This window comes from Haliaeetus leucocephalus, unplaced genomic scaffold, assembly GCF_000737465.1.
Source record: "Haliaeetus leucocephalus isolate CR32 unplaced genomic scaffold, Haliaeetus_leucocephalus-4.0 Scaffold858, whole genome shotgun sequence".
Lineage (NCBI taxonomy): Eukaryota > Metazoa > Chordata > Aves > Accipitriformes > Accipitridae > Haliaeetus > Haliaeetus leucocephalus.
In genome coordinates, this window is record NW_010973294.1 from 1,750,901 (window position 1) to 1,773,760 (window position 22,860).

At 39.0% G+C, this 22,860-nt stretch overlaps 1 protein-coding gene across 1 annotated transcript in view; it reads left to right on the forward strand.

Annotated features, from left to right (window-relative positions):
• ASPH (aspartate beta-hydroxylase) overlaps positions 1 to 22,860 on the forward strand; it is a 101,833-nt gene that overhangs the window by 75,755 nt on the left and 3,218 nt on the right. The window contains exons 20-25 of the mRNA XM_010582893.1: positions 1,146 to 1,244; positions 1,919 to 2,008; positions 6,859 to 6,996; positions 13,486 to 13,621; positions 14,479 to 14,570; positions 19,757 to 19,890. Of these exons, the coding sequence (XP_010581195.1) occupies positions 1,146 to 1,244; positions 1,919 to 2,008; positions 6,859 to 6,996; positions 13,486 to 13,621; positions 14,479 to 14,570; positions 19,757 to 19,890 (689 nt within the window). The remainder of the gene's footprint in view (positions 1 to 1,145; positions 1,245 to 1,918; positions 2,009 to 6,858; positions 6,997 to 13,485; positions 13,622 to 14,478; positions 14,571 to 19,756; positions 19,891 to 22,860) is intronic.

A 22,860-nucleotide genomic window follows, 5' to 3' on the forward strand; every position in this document is an offset into this window, starting at 1 on the left:
GATATTGAATATATACATCATAGAAACAAGGAGCTGGAAAGTAGATCAAGACATTCTCTAATTTTCCCCTTGGCTGAGGCAGACCGAATGCACTTAAATTATCTCGCTCATGTTGGGGGTATATGTTTCAGAACTCAGGCCAGCCAGCGTCACACTTCCTTTCCCTGAAACACTCCCCCGTACACTGATCCTTTCCTACAGTTGTCCCTGTACTCACAAATCTTTCTCTTGCACAGTCCCCATGAAATATCCATCTCTGGATATTTGCCTATGGGTTTTCCTTTCCTGCAAAATTAAGTAAGGTTACAGACATTATCTGAATCTTGCTCAGGATACAAAATCTTTTAGCTTAATTCAGCACACTAGGTCTTGGTCTTGGTCAAAGAGTATAGCACACACCTATACAAGAATAATGTATCCATCACCTTCTAGTGTGAAAGCACATTGAATTACTACTGTATTAGACCTCACGTTACCATCTTATAGCTTTCTCTTGGCTAGGCAAGTGTAAGCTCTTCCAGAGAGTGCTCCAGTTCACCGTAGTGCTGAGAATGCCCTTTGCGTTCCCAGGGTCTGTGCAGTCCCATTATGTCATGCAGGCATTATTTTACAGCATCTTCCTCAACAGTACTCACTCTGCTTCACAGCGTAGTATATCTTCTCTTGCCAAGACTAGTTTGCCACCAGTATAAACCTATCTGGCTTTAAACTATTGCAGGTATAATTCTACACTACACTTCCCATGACTGTGCTGTAGGCTTGTTCAAAAGCAGCTCCTTTCCTTCAGATTAGTCAAACATGAGATATGTAACTTAAATGTTAAGGAATGGTGTTAATTCTGTAATGTAGGATGCCGTAACTCAAGAGAGAGGGTGGAGAAAGACAGACAACAAAAAAATAATGCAATTCAGAGATTCCAGGTGGATTAATTTTACTTCTGATACTTTAAATTTTGGCTTGTAATAGATTTTTCTGGAGAAGCACAAAAGTGAATGGGGAAAAGAAAGTACAGCCAAGCCAAGAATTTATCTGAGAGTCAACAACGGAAGAAAATGTCATTGCATGACTAAATAGTAATATGTGCACAGGTTTGTTAATTTGCATAGATCCATACATGAGTATTTAATTCATTTACTCTCAAACAGGTTCTAAGCCTGGCTCCAAATGATGGCTTTGCCAAAGTACATTATGGCTTCATCCTGAAGGCAGAAAACAAGATAGCAGAGAGCATACCCTATCTAAAGGTATTTTTCTTTTCTCACCTACAGTAAATATTTTACCTGTAAAAAATAAAATTTGAATGTATAAAACATGTCAAGGTAGAAGCATACTAATAAGAAAATCACAGTTTAAGCTATGTGTTGGCGTTATATTGCTATATCACTGCCTATGAACTGGAGCAAGCTTGTACATTGAGAGTCATCAGTTCTTAAACATCAAGTATTTGTTTTATTAGTGGTTAACCCTAAGTACACAGCTATGAGTCTCAAATTGTTCTGAGTTTGGCAGTATACTGCAAACTTAAGGCTCTTGAAAAATCCAGAGGGGCCTTGTGTTTACTTCTGAGTGTTTGGGAAGAAATAACACAAAATGAAACCTTAATCCAGCTTTCTAAAATGCTTGTATAGGTATATAGGGCCAGGGGCAAGTGTCCATCTCTGAATATGCCTCTGTCCTGGAGGGACTGAGGAAAGAGGTCATGGCATTTGGAAAACTGGTAATGTTTCTCAATGGCTTTTTACTGAAATGTTATATTCATTCAGCCTAAGTTCTGGGTTACCGTGGTGGTTATGTTTTATAGCCAACTTCATAGCCTGTCTCTTGCATAGAGTTGGCAGCCTATTTAGAGCAATCAAATGAACTTTTAGAAGTCCTATTGAAGTTTCCCTTATACTTTTTTTTTTTTTTTTTTTTTTAGGAAGGACTAGAGTCTGGTGACCCTGGCACAAATGATGGACGCTTTTATTTTCATCTGGGTGATGCCTTGCAGAGAATGGGAGACAAAGAGGTACACATTTAACATGTTCTTGCTTTAAAGTCTAAACCTCTGATGGACTGCAAAATCCAAAAAAACTTTTAAGCACAGGCTCAATGTTGAAAGCATGAGTAGTCCTATTACAGTAACAAGCCAGCATATGTGTGTAGAGGTCAAGATGAGCAACAGCAAAAAATCTGCCACTGGTATGACAATACAGTCTCTTAGCATTCCTTGCTTTAGAACTAACCTAAACTTTTGAAGCTTGCATGGGGCAGTTTGAACCGAGGGACCAAACATTTTTCAAAAATTCAGTGAAGGTGTTTTTAGAGTCTGTTTTCTGCTTCCACCACTTACAACAAAGATTTTAACCAGAGTTAAAAAACCCAATTACATGTATATCGCTGTACTGAAGTTATCTCATAGCTCTGATATAAGAGTGTTTTGTAAACCTCCCTTCTTTCTCAAAGTGACCTTGAGCACCAACGAGTATGTGATAAAAGGAGACCATGAGAAGACTGAATGTCTGGGCTGAGTTACTGTATTTGTTCAATAATTAAAGTACCAAACAGATCAGAAAAGCAGAAATTTGTGCAACAAATCTGTTGCATGCCCAGCAAAAGCAAACATATGCAACTGAAAACCATGAGTTTCCAATTTGTTAATTTAAAACCAAATTTAATGTAAAAGCCAAATTTAAATGTGTGAATTAGCATTATTGCCATGGTAGGGGAGCAAAGGGCTTTTGTTGAAGACTGTTATTAGTAACGAACTTTACTATGGGCATGAATTTAAAAACAAACCAAAAAACCCTATTCCTGGATGGGAAATGGGAAAAGAATAAGAATAAAAAAGCATAGTGGACCTGCTTTTCAATCAGTTATCTAGTAATAGTTCTGAAATATTGATACCTAAAATATTGTAAAGAATGTTGACCTCTTGAGTATCTTGGCCCAGTCGGTAGGCAGTTCTCCAATATCAACTATAGACATGTGGACTATAATGAAGCCTATGTTAGTGATCTTTCTTAAGCCTAGTTGAGGTTAATTTTCTTTTTTTATAAATCATGGAACTTTTATTACAATACTTTATACATACAATGAAATGTAATAATATCTGTGGTTCTTTAAGGTAGATTGTCTTTTCTGAAGGTACAATAAATTATTCTTCCAATGAAGTTTTTTGAATTTAGAAGTTCATTTACAAGTGAGATTTTCCAAAAAGGAAATCCTTGTATGCTTCCGTGGGATATTCTGGGTTGAATGATTGAACCTAGAGCATCCCATTACAACATTTGACTAAAGATACCACACAGATGTAATTAATGTATATCATCCCATTCCCCAGGATAACTATGTGTTAATGTTTATGGAGTTAGTGGTCAAATCTGTTGTAGAAAAAGTTTTAATCAATGACAAATGAACTTGTTGGCATAGAGGAGACTTTTAAATTTATCAGTGGAAAGTCCACTGTTAAGCTAAATTTTTCTTACTGACCTTGCTAGACTTGCTGAACTTCAAGATTTAATCAAGGAAACTGATCAATATTTAAGGAACATGTGAAATTGCTACCACTGAAGGTTTGTTGAAGGTAGATATTCATCTATTAAAGATAAATTAGGCATTATGAATGTGGTCTTGGTAAGTGTTAGGGAAACATTGTTGAGTATGCCCTTTCCAGCTATAATTTGATAAAGTGCCAAATTGACTTAAAAAAAGATAAATTAGAGCTGTGGAAGGTATTATAGAACAAAGTGCTGCTCACACAGAATATATAAACTGAGTGCATCTCAAACAATTACTTTCCTGGAAAAGAAGCTATACTACTGTTGTAGCTGTCCTGAATAGTACAGTGGTCATTAGTTAGTCTTTCCACTGCCAAGATCCGCATGTCAAAAGAAAGGTTTCTGATGGAAACTCAGGACTGGAAAGGATGAGCAAGACAACCTAACCCTACTCCATGCTGTCAAAGGCAACCTCATAGCACAATCCTTCTATTAGATAAGGATTAACAGTATTATACATCGTGATTACAGCTGATGGATCTTAAAGAGCATCAACATTCATACTCATCAGTCCGTGGCTGAAACAAGTAATTCATCCCCCTTATCATTTGGGCTAACTCCAGACATTGCAAATGAATGCAGGCAGTCAGCATGAATGATCTATTGATATTCCATTGCTATTACAACTTACATCTTGGGGAACATACGTTATAAATCATAATGCTTCCATTTCAGAAACTTAACCAAGATAACATCAAAATTTAAAGATATACTGTGTATTACCCAAAGGTAATACACAAATTTTTTTTTTTTGACCCATACACAATTTTACAAAGCTTTTCTAGGGAAAAAAAGATGAAAGCTTACATATGGTCTGCTGTTATTCTGTTCATCCACACTGTTTTTCTGTACTTCAGATAAATACTGTAAGGCAACATTCTATTGTGGTCTTTCCTCCATAATTCAAAAGAATTATAAAGATCAAAGCACCACATTTTTTAAAAGCTTGAAGAAAACTTACAGACTCTCAAAAAATAATCTGTGGTTATAATATAGAGACTTATGTAAAAATTTGAAGACAAAACCGCCCAAACTAATTTCTTACCTTGTATCTCAAAAGAAAGATCTCTAAGATGACACCTCGAAATTTTTAGAAATAATCCATTACATGAAGAATTTCCAATATCTTTCTGTTTTCTTGACTAACTGCTAAGAATAAGTAAGTCTTAGTAAGTCACACACTGTTCTCATGGCTGATTTGTATCCAAAAAAGTTTTGTTTTCCCTTCTAGTTTACTGGCTTCAAGGTAAACATAAATAATAAGCTGACATGAATTGTTCTCCTACAGATATGTTTATTTGATTGCATGTTTTGCTTTCCATTAGACCGCATATATAAAATGTTTCTTCTTTAGCTTAAGAGTTAGTACTGTGGGTTTCATTTTAATAAGTCTTTTGGTTTAGCCTTCATGTCAAATGTGGGCAGATTGATGGACAACTGTCATATGGTCGTGAGGTAGAATAGGAGAAATGATTCTCTTTGAAAAACAAATAACAATTAAAATAGTTGTGCGGGGAGACTACCATACCAGAATGCTACTGGGGACAGTGTTCATTTTGTCCAGATGTCACGGTTTAACCCCAGCCGGCAACTAAGCCCCACGCAGCCGCCCGCTCACTCCCCCTTAGTGGGATGGGGGAGAGAATCAGAAGTGAGGAAAAAAGTGAGAAAACTCATGGGTTGAGATAAAGACAGTTTAATAGGGAAAGCAAAAGCCACACACGCAAGCACAGCAAAACAAGGAATTCATTCACCACTTCCCATGGGCAGGCAGGTGTTCAGCCATCTCCAGGAAAGCAGGGCTCCGTCACGCCTAACGGTGACTTGGGAAGACAAACGCCATCACTCCAAATGTCCCACCCTTCGTCCTTCTTGCCCCAGCTTTATGTGCTGAGCATGACGTCATATGGTCTGGAATATCTGTTGGGTCAGTGGGGGTCAGCTGTCCCAGCTGTGTCCCCTCCCAACCCCTTGTGCCCCCCCAGCCTCCTCGCTGGTGGGGTGGGGTGAGAAGCAGAAAAGGCCTTGATGCTGTGTCAGCACTGCTCAGCAGTACCTGTGTTATCAACACTGTTCCCAGCACAAATCCAAAACATAGCCCCATACCAGCTACTGTGAAGAAAATTAACTCTATCCCAGCCAAAACCAGCACAGCAGATTTTCTGTATTCTTGCTGGAAAGAAAAGTGGAGGGTTTGGTTTTTTTGAGGACAACTTGACAAGGAGGTGGGTACAGCCCGGGAAGGCAGCTAATCCTGAGGTGTAGGGGGAGCATTATTAACTGGAAGCATAAGGGTGAAATTATAGGCTGTTCTATGTAGCATAAGATAAGAATAAATATCAGGTTGGGTGAAGGAGTGTGAGAACATGGTCCAAGTTTGGATGAGTGATGCTTAGGCAGAGGTGAATTGGATGGTTTCTGTTCAAGACAGGGATTGCTGCCTGCTTCAGTCCCTCTGCTCTGGACTTCTTACCTCATATTTCCCTACTTAGTTGTCCTGTCATATTCTTTTTTTTTTGTCTTGTCTAAAATATTGCAGCTGTAGCAGCAATGCTGAACAGGAAGGAGGCAGCTATAGGTAGCCTTCTGTGTATATGGTTCATCACAGTGCTGGATCTTTTCTTTCCAAGCAGCCCATTTTCTTCCTTTGCAGGACCTCGTTTTGATGCTATACGGTGGTAAAGCAAATTGTGGAAAGGGAGAGTAAGACAAACAAAGTCTGGTATTAGCCTCAGTAGGTTTCTACCATGTGAAGTAAAGGAAAGAGACAAGAAAAATTAGTAGCTTCAGCTCAATTCTGGTGTGGCAACAAATATTTGAAGAAACTCAAGTGTATATACGTATTAGATAATTATGTAACAATTTAGATCCACAAAGTCAGCACTGTTTTCATCATTACAGCATCTCCATTGGCAGCATCATTAAAGATGATAATCTTTAATTCATAGCTAGCACATTGAAACATAGAAAAAACAAGATTGACTGAGATGACAAACAATCTGATCTTCCAAGTCCAAGGACAGCACCTAGATTACTGACCCATATTTACTGTCAATGCTTATGAGAAAATAATCCTGTTTTGCTAATGTTGGATTGGACAGCCTCGGCCATCTGATCTATTTTGGGATTGTTAGTTGGGGATTGGGGGGTTTGTTTGTGGTTTTCTTTTCCTTGAAATGTTCGTTACTGCATTACATTAGAAGAATAACCCTGGCATCCAAACAGACAGTCTGTTACCTTACCAAAAAAGCATAAGTTATCTTTTTTCTGTGGGAGTTGGCTGGTATGAATTAGGTTGTTAACAACTGCAATCTTTTAGGCATACAAGTGGTATGAACTTGGATACCAAAGAGGTCACTTTGCATCAGTTTGGCAACGCTCCCTTTACAATGTCAAGGGACTGAAAGCTCAACCTTGGTGGACAGCAAGGGAGACTGGTTATACGGAACTGGTGAAGGTAAGGCAGTTTGTTTCTGTATACTTCGATTTTATTTTTTTTAGTAGCAACTATAATCTAAGGTATTAAGCAGAGAAAATTCTCATCTATGAAGTCTGAATCTGTGAGTACCAGATACCAATCTCAGACTGAGAACAAGATTTAACTAAGATATAAAAAGAGCTCAGGCATTTTCAAAATTGAGAATGGGGTCAGGATGGCTTAAATGATTAATAAATAAAAAATTTGCATGGTAGACAACTGTAATGTCTCAAGTGCAGAATGACAGCAAACGTTGGTAATGTCTGGGACACCCATTGTGAAATTTTAATTAGTTAGGAAAGGCTGTTTCCTTCATCCCTTGTGTAATAGTTGGTGACTTCTTTGGAAGCTTTTAATTGCATAAGAGAAACAAGTGTAGACTCCCAGTGACGGATTTAGCAAAAGATAACAACATATAATTTAAGTTCTTTAAAGTTCTCTTTTCATGTAATGCAAGACAAGTAGTCTGGTTATTATTCATAATAATAGTTGTGTTTCAAAAATAGCATAATTTTTATTATTTTAATAATTTTAAACATAATTCCTAAAAAAATTTAAAAGGGGTGAAGAACCTTTTTTTTTCCCCTGTATGTTTTAATTATTGGTATGTAGTTTAGCAAAATTATTCTGCACAAACAATTTAAAACCATAAATGTTTATTTGCAAGAGACAGGTTCCTTCAGAGTGGTTGTTTCATTATACTTAGTTACATAACATGTCAAATAACCTACTATGAAAGGATGATTTTATTAAAAAAAAAAAAAACAGAAAGAAAGAAATTAAAAAAGGAAGATTACTCCTTGTTATGCTTTTGATGGCAGCATGAATAAGGCTAGGAAATTTAGATTAAAGTGTGATTCTCCAGTGTAATCTCAGTCACACAAAAAAAGCAATTAACTTTATGGACTAGTGTTTGGGAAGATTTGAAATGTACATGTATTGAACTCATTCTTGAGGAATGTGTAGGAATAGATACTCTTTGCCATAAAGAAGATGGAGAAACTGGGAACTTCTTATCATACTTTTGCCAAACAAAAAGGAAAGATTATATTATTTTATTGATGTTTTAGAGCTATCTGCAGTGATGTTTTACAGTCCCTTATATGTAAACCACTCAAATTCCTGAGTCACAGAAGGTAATGGTCCCTTCACATTTGGCATGAGGAGACAAGTCGGCTCTGAATGATGAAAGAATTCGGTTTCCTGTTATAAAACGGCCAGGGCTCCACCTTGAAGGGATTTTTTCAGATTGATTGGACTGTATATGGCAGTCTTGGCTTGGATCAGCATCCTGGATGACTGCTAGAAGAGCCATTCAGATGACCAACGAGGACAGAAATTCCGCCCTGACCTCCACAGCACAACTGCCTCTCTGAAATCCACTCATACCTCTTCAATCCAATAATTTTGTGGGGGTTTTTTTTAAGCTGTTTTATTAGCAATATGTCATTGCATCTGGACTAAATTGTGGCTGCTAATTTACTTACATAGGTATCATAATTTGGGGGTGGTAAGATTTAAATTCTTCAAGATAATGTTCACATTTGAAAGTATAAACCCAAAATATAAGTTACATGCGTCAGGAAAAATATTTGTATTGTTGTGTTTCCCCCATAACTCAAGAAAGTACTTGGAGTTTTGAAAGAAAGCAGACTTGATTCTAATAACATACAATGCTGCAAGCAAAATTTGTAGTAGTATTCTCCAGAAAGTGGCAAAAAAATCATTGAAGACATTGGTTTTATTAATTTCTAAAATATTCCAACTTCTGTACATGTTTTAGCTAAAAAAAACATTATTTCCCCATTCCACAGAGCAAAAACCAATCAGCAGTTATTTCTGACTGCTTCATCTTGTTACGTTCTTACATCTGTGCGGGATGTGTGGGAAATGCTACCAAATCCCCAATGATAGAGTTTGATATGGAAAACTGCTGTATGAAGGGCAACACACTGGCGGCCCTGGCCTTCTCTCCCTGTGTTTCACCATTTGTTGTTAAATGTGAACAAGCTATTTTCAATATCTTGATAGCTTAACAATGCTAACGGAGGATTTATTTGTGGCTAACTGAGACAGTGCTAAAGCCACACTGGCAGCTCTTTTTGGTTCATTCAACTAACCAGCACAGCTATAAGTAGCATCTTGTAGCACAGACCTGGCTTGATTTTTTTTTATGAAGGGTCATTTGGTTTCTTGGGACTGGAGATGGAGATGTGAATTTTGACAGTGCCTTGCTTTTTCCACAGAAAACCTGAAGAAAAAATTGTCTTTTTTTGGTATTCCCAGTTCAATAAATTCCTTCTGAGGGGCGTTCAGCTCACCTAACTGTAGCCATAAGGACACGAGGCATATTGTCTATGCTAGTGGTCTAGTTTACAGGTCAAAAAAGAGTATTTCCAGAGGATCATTAATTTTTACTGTGTTAAATAGCTATCTAAGGATGGCATGTCTTCCTTTCTGGTGTTAACTTTCCTACTGCTTTACTAAAAAACAAGGCCTAGACAACTAATTTAGGCCTGATGTTTAACTGCCTGATGGGTTAGATTAAAGAAAATCTCATACTTTATTTACTTCACTATTACCGACTTGCCTGGATGTCTTAAGAAAGAGGGGGGTTTTAGTTACTTTAAAAAAAAAAAAAAAAAAAAAGACAGAATATCTCAACAACACTTAACAGGATGACAGGATGTGTATTATGGTGGTAAATCCTGGTTAGTGCTGCTGTGCCAAAGGGAAGTGGATCTTTGCATGCCTTTAGCTGCTGCGTGTTAATGCTTAATTTTTTGTAGTTTCTTTGAAGAATAGGAAGGGGCACCTGATTTCTCAGGGAGCAGAAAACGTAAGCCTTTAAATTAGGAAGAGTGTGTCAAGTGATTTATGTAGAAATACTCTGTTAATGTTTCTGGTCTACAGTATTTCAGGCCTTTGGATTTGGAGATTCAACAAACTCTTTCTTGTTTGAGCTCAGCTAAAAGGAAACCTTACTTTTATCTTTGAAAACCTGTCCTCCTCCCTTGGGGCAATTAGCTTGCCATGGACAATCTTACTGAGTTATTACGTTATTCTCTGGTACCTCTTGTAGAACCTCACAATAGCATTATTCTTCTGTTCTGGTGCTTGTTTAAAAAAATAATAAAAGAGGTACAATGCTATTGGATCCTAGAGACTTTTCACCAGTCTGAAATTAATACATAGGTAATGACCTATGTAACTTTGTCCTTTCCTTATGTTGTATCCTTTGACTTTCGGAAAGGACCCAGAGGATGCTTTGCCAATAATGTACTACAGTGAATAACTGATTGATTAAAGTAGAGCTTGTATTGTCAGTTTGATGGCTTAGATTTTATTGATTAAAAGTTTCAAGTGCAGGAAGAAAATCACAGAAAGAGAAAGAAAGCACAGCACATATCCATGACATTTTCTGTAGAATGACAGCTAGGGCTTAATGGTTTAGCTAATAATAGCTAAACATTCATATTGAATGGAGAAATTAAATTGAAATGTGCATTTTAACTGTGGCTAGATGTTTTAAGGGGAGCCTTCTGTTGAAAAGAGCAGAGATGATGCCTACAAGTGCTGATGTTTAAGCACTGAGAATGACTGAATGGGTGCAAAGAATCTATTTTGAAAGGTTTAAAATACTGCCCCTTACTTGGAGGTCATCAGCGTTCCCCAGCGGAGACAGAGTAACGGATCGTGAATACTCTCCTACTCTGTTTCAATAACAAAATGAAATAAAGTCTTCAGCATGATTTTATTTTATAGTCCAATGGATTAAAATGGACATGTGGTCAGAAGTTATGCCTCACAGAGGAGTAGTAACCTCTTAATCTCTGCCTGTTTCATTTATGACTGTGCACTGAAAGGGTTTGACAGCACAGAGTAAGGATTCTTTTACTATCATAGTTACATGTAAAAATATACCGATATTAAGAAATCCCTATTTAAATATAGTAATGTCTTTGCCAGTAAAATCTACACTATTGCCAGATGTAAAGCAACTGTAAACTTCCATTATTGTTAGGAATTGTATTTACAAAGCCATATGGAGGTTTATGGGAATTAGCTGCTAGGAAACAAGTACATATGCTCGCAGTGCTGGTCACCACCTGATTCTTCACTTGGAATCAGGATATTGCATCAAATATAATATGAATTTGTTGCTCTAACCTGAGGCTTGAATCCCTACATATCATGGAGCATAAGCATATTTAACTTTATTCTGTAGATACCAACTCATATCAAGAGCCATAAGTTCAAGTCCTGGACTTAGTCGTTATATTTTAATAGTGTTTTGCATTCTTACCGTTCAAGGTATACCTAAGAGTCTGTAAAATCAGGGAGATCAAGGCTGAGCTGTGTTTGAACTCCCCACTTCATTTCTACCTAAGAGTTACCTATTACTCATAGTAAAGCACTATCAGCATGTTTTATAGATGGGGTCCAGGTTTTCAGGAGTACAGAGACATTATTGATTTCAGGGCAAGTTATGTCTAAAACCATTAAGGAGTTAGTTCAAAATCAATTATATGTATTCAAATCACTTTGTATCCAACATGTTGTGGAAGGACCCTTAAAAGGGAAGGGCAAACACCCACCTTTGCATGTTAACTTTCAGCCTGTGGCACTTGTGAAGGATTAGAGGTAACAAAGCAGCTGTTGCCTGCAATGCCTTGGACCACCAGTGCTCTTCCATGCGTCATCTTGTCTGCATGGGTGAATGCTCCCTCTTACCTATTTTCAGATGAGAGAGTAGGAGGAGTTTGAGGAAACAGAGGAGCACTTGTAGTATCTTTTAAAGTTTTCCAGTTTTGTTGATATATCACTTTAAATTGAGGCCGGTGTAAATGTAAGTTATTCTTTTCTTTCTCTTCTCCAGCCAGTGCAAAATCAGGTTCTCAAGCTGGTATTTCCTGTTGTAGATAAGGTAGTGCAGTCAGTACCAGCACTGTTCCCATATTCATCCCTGATTAGGTGGAAATTTTCAGTCTGTGTTCTACGCTGCATTTTGGAAAACTCAGTTTTTGAAAGATGTTCTCAAAAAACATTTCTACTTAATGTTAACTGTTAAATGAGTGTTATGGAAACCCATCAGTGGGAGAGAATAAGGTGAACGCACCAGGAAAAATAAGTGCTCTTCTCCTTTACTGATGGATGAGAGAGAAAACAATTTGCTAGGAGAAGAAGAGATTACTGTAATAACAGAAGTGCAATCCTAATTTTCATAGCCTACCTAAAAATGTTCTAGTGGGAGAAAGTCACTGTAGTATAGACAGCATGTTCTAGCCATGGCTTGCTTTGCTGAGCCTTTTGTGATATAGCAACGTACTACCTATTTTGTGGGATCAGCTTGTCTTTTAATTGAAAAAACTCAAGTAGAAAATGCAACTGTTTAATTTAAATGGGGAAGGCTAATAACCACATGGAGTTTTAAGACTAAAGAGGGGCAGTTATATCACCTAGTCTGATCTGTGTTATACAGACTTTTGAGTTTTACTCAGCTTTATACATCATATAAAGAGGTAGTGCAAACACACCTTAGCCTATTTGCAGTGTGAAATTGAAAATATCTTACAGAAACGCTTTATTCAAGAGCACAGAGGAGAAATGAAAACCATTCACCCAAAATAAGGTTTAGTGAGCAAAGTGCGTGCCTGGGAAATGGAATTTACTTTTATCCAGATCCATTGTTATGCTGTTGGGTTTTCATTTATATTGCTATAACATTAAAAAGATTTATTATTAGTAGAATAAAAGGTTTTCTAATCTATCTGATTTTTACAAATATAATGTCCTAAGGCAGCAGAGAACAGAAATTTTAATTCTACTATTTTGTGGTTTTGGTATGTATGAAATACAAGGCAGCTTACACATTTTTAATGGTTGTGTCCATAGATCATCACCTGACATTTCAAGTCGTATTTGATCTTTTTCAATAGCATCAGCATGTGCAAGTGAATCTTTGCAAACCTTTTTGAAGGTTTAAATCATTACTGTCAATTTAAGTGGCCTGTTTACATTTGTACTCTTTGATCTGTGATGTTCTGTCAACACCTGGAGTTCCAGGTTATGCAAGTGGTTTTCTGGTCACAGGAGTGCTTCCAGGTAACATGTGTTGTCTTTAAGAAGATCAATACTCTTCCTAGCTTGCAACACAAAATGATCTGTTAAAGAGCCCTTAAGCTAATCAAAAAACAAGTCAAAGTGAGGCCTAGCCTGCAAAGAGGCTGGGGATTATTGAAATTTTATGATCCCAATGTAATTGAATCTGAGGAATGCTGTGAAAGTTCTCTTTCTTGCCTTAACGTGTCAGAAGGGAATTGAATATAAAGAAACTTGATAATGATGATGAACACTTTTTTAGTGCTTTTAAATTAAAAAAAAGTTAATAGTGGCAGCGAAAAATAAAAACAGCACTAAAACCAAATGCAGTAAGTTCTCAGTGCAGTAATATGGCTCTCTAAACAGTCCTTAGAAAAAAATTGGAAGCTCATTCGGGATGAGGGGCTTGCTGTGATGGATAAAAAAAGAAGCCTCTTCCTGCCTGAAGATGAGAATCTACGAGAAAAAGGAGACTGGAGCCAGTTTACCTTATGGCAACAAGGTAATACATTTTGTATTTCTTCTCTTTCTCCGATTTCACTATCTCAGATTAATATAGTGTAATAAGGAGTAGCAACACATTTTTTTTCCAGAACCGTTTTTGTAATCACTGAATCTGCAGAAGAAGGGAACTAATAAAATAGTGTCTGGGACACCTGCAACAGTGAACAAGAGTTTGTTATTCAAAAACTTGTTGTCCCCAAGCACTTCTAAGAATCCCTTGAGGGTAATACTCCTCTTCTGGCAAGGCTGCCAACATTTTGCATGGTAATGCATAGTACTGATCAGCCTGAGGGAAGACGGGAACGTGGGAGAAGGTGCATCCTCAATATTGTGTTGTCGGCTAGGTGAGATCTATCATTCAGACATGGTATGAGCAAAAGAATGTGACTTTAATAAGCGTGCTGCCCTGTACCTGAGCTGTGCAGTGGGAGGTGCAACTACTGGAATGACCTTAAATTCTTATAGACTCTGCATATGAAAGAGTACTGTAAAATAAAGTATTAAAAGCAACTTATATCAAAATATAATCTGGTGTTGAAATGGTATGATGTTGGTGGCATTTTTCATCTTTTTTCTATGCAGCCTTATTAATGATTATACTTTTAGAATCATGTTTAAAAAATGGTAGAAAGCCTGGTCTTCACAAATAATTTAAAAGCAAAGATGTGCAGGCTGCTCTGATATTACAACGTGTAAGTACTTCTGTTTCACAATCTGTAAAATGGGAATAATAATAGTATTTACCTGTCTTTCAGTGTCAGCTCTTTCACAGCTTTGTTGCTCTTCTGCAAAGCAGAAAACAAGGAAATGTTTGTTCATTGCTCTTACCAATGCTCTATCCATTATTTTCACTAGGAAGAAAAAATGAGAATGCTTGTAAAAGTGTTCCAAAAACATGTGCTTTATTGGAAAGATTCCCAGAAGCTACTGGCTGCAGAAGAGGGCAGGTACCTGGCAAACTTCATTTTTGCAAATTCCTAATGCTGGGAGCAGGTGGTTTTGAGGAACATATATAGAGGGATGCGTGACCTTGGTATATTTAATGATGCCTCAAGCACACAATGAAGTTAACAGTTAAAAATTTGCCAAATTTTACCCCTCGGCAAATACAAGGTAAAATGTTAGCTGAAGCCTTTCTATATAATCTTTAGTTTGAGCCATTTTACTTTGTGTTCACTGGGAGCTTGTGGTAGGTAAGTACTTATTTGCCATGGGTCAACCAATAAGTAACAATTTACTAAACCTCAGCCCTAAGTGACCTGGTCTGACTCACAGCTAACCATGCTTTGAGCAGGAGGTTGAATTAGGGCCTTTCTAACCTGAATTTTCCTATAATTACTCTTGACTGAACTTAACTTTACAAGACTACTACACTGAGCCAGTGAGCACACTGTGATAAACTTCACCACCTACCCCAGCCTGACTGCATTACACTGAAGGAGAATCACCTACCTCATGGAAGCCAAACAACAGTACTGCTGTCACATGCTTCTTTCCTAAAGGTTAAGGAAGGAAATTTTACATCTATAGGCTGTGGCCTTGCATGCCAACAAAGTTTGTTTCTTGTGCCTGGTGTACTGACTACTCAGCTACATATTAACCTCATTAAATCATGCAGTAGACTTGTATGGTATGGATCAATACATACACAGATGAATGAATGGCCCAATACAGATATCATGTGATTCTGTAGGACAGAATTTTTCATTATTCTTTTTTTTTCTTTTTTAAGTTATTATATTTTATCTGTAATGACTACATGAGAATAACCTTCACGTTCCAAAATTAAGGATGCAAAAATTGGAAAACACAGTGCTAGCATAATCCTAATTCAGAGCCTTGAGAGTAGGTGTCCAGCTTTTTGACCAGACTCTTTCTTTTGATGTGCAGAATTGCACTAGATGGCTACTGTTGTGGGAATGAACAAGGCTATTGTTTCATTGATTTGTTGCAAAAGCTAGTTGTAGTAAATATAACTGATGAGAGAGGTCATCCTGCTCAGTGTGGCTAACAGCAAGAAAACTGCTTTCTGTGGCATCCACAGCCAAAATGGATCTATCCCAGAGAGCAAATTTTCTTTGACAGCTACTGTTCTGTTCGTTATTTTTTGGCAACACACATGTTGTCACCAGGACGTCGTTTGTGGAAGCATTGTGTATTCACCACTATAGCTGTAGTTATGTGTTTTGAACATATAAAATGTAAAACAGTGTGAAAAATAGTGCTCTAGAAGTCTTCCATTTTACGTCCAGTTATTAGGGGATGCCTAGGACAATTTTGGTCTTTTGCTAGCCATGTCTCAGATTCTTACCGGTAAATTAAATTAAAAATATCACCTAATCTCTATTCATGTACTGAAGCACTTGGAAGCAGTGGGAACAAACATAATCAGGAAATCAGGAATTCTGTGGTAGATAGACCCTTTGGATGCTTTGGGCACCTTGTGTATTGACAAAGATAAAAAGAAACGTAAAATATTCACAACCTGCTCAATGCTGCTGAGAGACTGTGTAGAACAATAGCAAGTGATCATATTGTTAAAAATTATGTCGTTCTTAACAGTAAACTAAAAGTAGCACAGGCAGTTGTAATTCTGGGCATTTCTTAACTCTTTGGAATTTTACTTTACAACCATAGTATAACTTGTCGGTAGTTAACACATCTTGGTGTAGCAGAAGTGGTGGGTTGGAGCATCTGTGCTCACCACGGCCACTGGAGCTTATCACTTGCTGTCATAAGAAAGTGCTGGTAAGCTGAAACCTAAGATGGTGGGAACAGCTAAGGCATTAGACACACACTGTCTTCTGCTGATTTCGTTACAGTTGGAGAGCAAGCAACACCTTAAACCCTAAGATTTATCAAAGTTACCCTATCCCAGTCAGATGTGCAGATTTCTCCGTTGAAAAGACGCTTCTCGCCACTGTCGTGCATTATTCACACTTCCTGTTCGTTGGGTTGCTGTAGAATCACAGAAAGGTTGAGATGAGAAGGGAGGGATGTCTGGAGATTACCTAATGTCCTGGTTTTAGCTGGGATAGAGTTAGTTTTCTTCCTAGTAGCTGGTACAGTGCTGTGTTTGGGATTTTAGTGTGAGAAGAACGTTGATAACACACTGATGTTTTCAGTTGTTGCTAAGTAGTGTTTAGACTAAGTCAAGGATTTTTCAGCTTCTCATGCCCAGCCAGCAAGAAGGCTGGAGGGGCACAAGAAGTTGGGAGGGGACACAGCCAGGGCAGCTGACCCAAACTGGCCAAAGGGGTATTCCATACCATGGGACGTCATGTCCAGTATATAAACTGGGGGGAGTTGGCCTGGGGGTATCACCGCTCAGGAACTAACTGGGCATCAGTCTGCAAGTGGTGAGCAATTGCATTGTGCATCACTTGTTTTGTATATTCCAAACCTTTTATTATTTTTGTTGTTTTATTATTGTTATTATTACTACTTTCTTCCCTACTGTTCTTATCTCAACCCATGGGTTTTACCTTTTTCCTTCCAATTCTCTCCCCCATCCCACTGGGTCGGGGGGAAGCGAGTGAGCGGCTGCGTGGTGCTTAGTTGCTGGCTGGGGTTAAACCCCAAAACCTAGTCCAACCCCTTGCTCAAAGCATGCTGAACTAGAGCAGGTTGCTCAGGACTGTCTCCAGTCAGGTTTTGAATACCTCTAAGGATAGAGACTCTACAGCCTCTCTGGGCAACCTGTTCCAGTGTACAATAAAAAAAGTGTTTTCTTATGTTTAAATGGAGTTCCCTGTATTTCAATCTGTGTCCATTGCCTCTTTGCCCTTCACTGGATACCACTGAGAAGAGATTGCCTCCGTCTTCTTCACTCCTCCCATCAGGTATTTATACACATTGATAAGATCCCCCCGTGAGCCTTCTGTTCTCCAGCCTGAGCAGTCCTAGCTCTCTCAGCTTCCCCTTGTATGTCAGATGGTCCAATCCCTTAATCACCTTTATAGCCCTCCACTAGACTTGCTCCAGTGTGTCCATGTCTCTCTCATAGTAGGTAGCACAAAACTGCACCCAGCACTCAAGATGTCTCACTAACTCTGAGGAGAGGGGAAAGATAACCTCCCTCAACCTGCTGCCAAAGCTCTCCCTAATGTAGCCCTGGAGGCTGTTGGCCGTCTTTGCTGCAAGGGCACATTGCTGGCTCATGTTCAAATTGTTGTCAATGAGGACATCAGTCTTTTTCTGGGAAGTTGCTTTCCAGGCAGTTGTCCACCAGCTTGTATCGGTACATGGGGTTATTCCTCCCCAGTGCAGAACTTTACAGTTCTCTTTGTTGAACATCATAAGATTCCTGTTTGCTCCTTCCTCCAGCCTGCCAAGGTCCCTATGAATGGCAGCAAAAAAAAAAAAGTAGTGTATCCGCCATTCCTTTCCTATTTTCTATCATCTACAAACTTGCTGAGGGGGATGCACTGTCCCATCATCTGAGTCATTTGTGAAGCTATTAAACAGTGTTGAGCCCTGGGACACACCTCTGATGAGTGGCCTCCAGCTGGACTTTGTGCCTCTGATAACAACTCTTTTGAGTCTGGCTGAACTGCCAGTTTTCAATCCACCTCTCTGTCAACTTACCTAGTTTCTGTTTCATCAGTTTGTTAATGAGGTTGTTTATGGCAGACGGTGTTGAAAGTCTTACTAAAGCTGAGATGAACAATATCCACTAATCTCCCCTCATCCACCAAGCTAGACATCTCACCATAGAAAGCTGGTAAAGAACAGTTTCCCCTTCATCAATCCATGCTGACTGCTCCACCACTTTTTTTCCTTCATGTGTTTGTAAATGGTTTCCAGGATTATTTGCTCCATCACCTTCCCAGGGATCGAGGTGAGGCTGACTAGCCTATAGTTCCTCCTCCTTGCCCTCCTTGAAGGTAGGAAAAAGATTTGCTTTCTACCAGTCCTCAGGGACTTCTGCTGGTTGCTATGACCTTTCAAGGATTATTGAATGTGGATTCACAATGTCATCCAGCTCCCTCAGCGGTCATGGGTGGATCCCATCAGGACCCATGAACCAGTTTGTTTAAATGTTCCCTAACCCGATCCTTCTCTACTGAAGGTAAGTCATCTTTATTCCAGTCTTTTCCACTGGCCTCAGGTGCCTGGGACTCCTGGACGTCAGTCATACCAGTAGAGATTGAGGCAAAGAAGGCAAGCAGTGTCTCAGCCTTTTCCGTGGCCTTTGTCATCACATGTCCTGCCACATTTAGCAGCAGGCCCATATTTTCCCTAGGCTTCCTTTCACTGCTGCTGTATTTGTAGAAATCTTTCTTGTTGCCCTTGACTTCCATCTCTGGATTCAACACCAGGAGAGCTTTGAGTTTCCTAACCCCATCCTTGCACGCTCAAAGAGTGTCTCTACAGTCTTCCTGGGTGACCTGACCTGCTTCCACCTCTTGTATGCTTCCTTTTTGTTTTTCAATTTTGTCTGGGTTGCCATGCTTCCTGCACATCGGGATGAACCATTCCTGAGCTTGGATGAGGTGATACTTAAAAATCAACCAGCTGTCCTAGAGCCCTCTTCTCTCCAGCACTGTATCTCATGGGATTTTTCCCAGCAGATCCCTGAATAAGCCCAAGTCTGCTCTCCTGAAGCTGTGGGTAGTAATCCTGCTTTTTGCCTTTCTCCCTCCTCTCGTGATCCTGAACTCCACCATCTCATGGTTGCTCCAGCCAAGTCTGACAGTGACCATGACAGCCATGTTGTCATCTGAGAGGGGCCAGTCAGCCTGGCTAACACAGGCCTTCTGTCTCCTGTGGTCCATCCTTTTAAACAATAAGAGTGTCTGTAAGTCTTTCCGTAAGAAAGAAGGTATTTTTCTGACTGTAGATAGGAGATAATTATTTTCAGGTTGAAAGATGAATACTAGTTATTTTACGCAAAAGTATACACTTTTACATACACACACCCGTGGATGCACACATGCCTCACAAGACATGTTTTTTGTAGCATTGAACACCTTTAGGACATGAGAAAGCACAATTGTTGCAGAGACTCTAACAAAAGGTGACGTTGCACTTTTGGCCTATCATCAAGGATGAGACATAATGAAGTCCTGAACTCCTAGCAGTACGGTTGTGAAGCTGAACCTGTTGAAGGCCTGCCTTTCTCTTTTTTCAGATCAAATATTCTATCATGCACCCGGGGACTCATGTCTGGCCCCACACAGGGCCCACCAATTGTCGGCTAAGGATGCATTTGGGGTTGGTGATACCTAAGGAAGGCTGCAGAATTCGGTGTGCCCAAGAGAACAGGTATGGTTGGGTTTTTTTGTTTTGGTTGGGTTTTTTCCACCTTCCTCAAGGCTGAAAAAGGGGTGGGACTGCATGTAATTAAAAAAAAAAAAAAAGGTGTGTTTTACTGATCAGGAGATATAATATATTTCATTAAACAGGCAATTTGCACCCTAACTCTTGGTACAAACATATAAATATGAGATCTCAAACAATGCCGGAAGAGTCTTTAGAGACAAACCTGCTCTTCTCTGCTATGGCATGGAAATAACAGTGGGGTTAGTCCACACAGTCTCTGTGTTTACTTTTACAAAGCCAGTCTGATATAGTTGCCAACAGAGTTCTCTTTGTTTTGATTTTGGGGGGACTTAGAATTTGTTGCTTATTCAGCAAAAGCTAAGATGAAGCTGTACCTCCATTTTCACCACTGTGACAGAATACTCTTGTATTTCTGGCAGAAGCCTCCTTCCTAGCTGGTATTATTTGTTATAATTATGTTAAAAATATTCCAGTTGAAGTTGATTTCAAGATGAAGACATCTGTGAAGTGTTTGGCCCAATGAATTACACAGGTAGCAAATGTCTTTAAAGCGCATTTTAAGTAAGAATTCTTACCCCTTAGGGAATAATTATGCTGACTTGAAAACAAGTTTTGTCTCTGTTTGCTCAGTGCAAAAAACAAAATATACATCTACAATCAGGGCATATACTACCCTGAGAAATACAAGAAATTGTGACAAGTTTTTGCATGATATTATTAAACGCAGACAGAAAAATATAGTATTAACTATGTTGCTTTTTGCTTACAGATTTAATTTTCTGAGACTTAGGTGAAATTCTAATGATGCTTAACATCTATATGTATATTTTTGGAAGATTCTGTGTCTTGTCTGCAGTGTCTGAGTGCAAAAAGTGTTAATTTTGAATTCTTTTCATGGTAGTAATGTACACATATGTTTGATATTGAGAAATGAAATGCCACTCCTGTCTGCATGACTGCAATACGTAGCAAAGATTTTTTTCATAACATTTGAAAACAACTACAACAAGAAATGTTCAGAATTTTTGAGGCTAGAAGTATCCAACTGTTAATAACCAAAAATGTTGTCACTATAGACTCCTGCCAACATATAGCTTATTTAATAATCTGTCACAGTCAGTGTTACAATCTACACTACCTATATGGACATTTGCTTCCAGCATTCCAACCCAATATCCAAAATAAAGGAGGGAGAGGTAGCTAATAGACTTAGAGGGCTAATATAGACATGTGGAGTCTTTTCACTTTAGGACATTATTGTGAATTCAGATTGGTGGTGACTGAATGGCATTACCATTAGGTGGCTGTTTAGTAGCCTGTGTGAGCAAAGTGGTGGTTTTGATCTTCTGCCAAGAGAGCAGGTGTCCACAGCTCACCACCCATTATTACAGCTGGCACCCTTCTTTGTCTTAACCCAAACAGAAGGGATAGTCCTGTGGAAAATGAACTTAACTATCTCCTTGGTAGCAATACTCCCTCAAAGTCTAGACTGGAGAAAATGCCTGTTGCTGCTGGTATGCTGCAGACAGAGCACGTCAGTGACCAGGCTCCTGAACCTGGCTCAGTCTTATGCATTGAACCTGCTTGTTTGAATTGTAAAATATTCAAGAGCTGACTACAGCCTGTGCTGGAATGTGTTAACTTTAGTTGCTTTTGGCAAGAGCTATACATTCAGAATCAAAGACAGGATTTTCACTGAAAACATTGAAAGTGTGTCTACTGCTGGCAATGAAAGGGTTTTTTACATCCCTTCCCCCATGAAAGAGGAGATGGGTGAACTACCGTGGAAGGGAATGGTGCCAGGAGGAAATCCTGCCTTGGGCTTTTTCTATTCCTCCCCTCCTGGTGGTTCAGAGCAGTGGTAAACTAGTGGTTTCAAATAGGAGAGCTGGCTCAAATATGAAGGTTAGCATAGGTCAGGCCTTTTCTGGCCTTGTGCCCCACTGCTGTGTGTATGAGATAGAGAACAGAAACAGAGAGAATTTTGTGCTTGGTTACCTCTGTGCCACCCAGTGTGGGTGTTTAGAGGGGCAATGTTACAATGCAACTCATCCTTGATGGACAGGCAATTCAGCTTTGTCTAGTACTGTGTTTTACTCCTTCACTTGCAGAAGAGTCTTTTTGCAGCTGCTAGGCGCTGGTACACCTCATTGTTATTCTGTGCAAGTATAGCAATTTTAGGTCATTTGGCTATTTTGAAGTGCCAGCTCTGTAAAGTGTAGGGTACAATACACAAAAATGGTAGGTAAATAATATCTAGTTATCAAAATCGAACATCTCTGTCAGACAAGGTAATCATGTTTTGAAATGAGGGTGCAGAATTACAGCCTCATGCAGGAGCCATTCCAAGATCTCACCTGTAACAGGTGACACTAAAGCCTTGCAGGTGATACAGAAACTACCCCAAAGTGGCTCAGCACCAGACCAGAATAATAGTGTCTCTACGGTCCCACTGTGAAGTGTTTCTCACACCATGAAGGCTTCTAGAAAATATTTATTTGCATGCTAATGGTGGGGTTTGTAATCTATTCAAAAGAGGCTAATAGTTCTGTCAACTTTATGACTTTTTCTTTGTTGTGCAAAACAGCCCATTGCATTATGATGCAAATGATAGATCCTGGGTTTTAACCTCTGAAGCTACTTCATCTGGGTGCTTGGAGTTTTTATTGTCCTTGACTGAGCTGCATTTTCAGGCTATTTAGGGCAGGATTTTTCAGGCTTGGTTTAATTTACAATTAAAACAAACAAATAAACAAAAAAAACCACCAAAGAAAACCCAAAAAACCAACCCCCAAAAAACCAAGACCCAACACCCCTCCCAACAACAAAAAACCCACCAAAATAAAATACCCCCCAAACAAAAGTAAATTCCCCCACCTCCCCAAAAACAACACCCCCCCCCCCCCCCCAACCCCCCCACACGCCTGTTCTTTTTTCTCACACTCCCTCTTA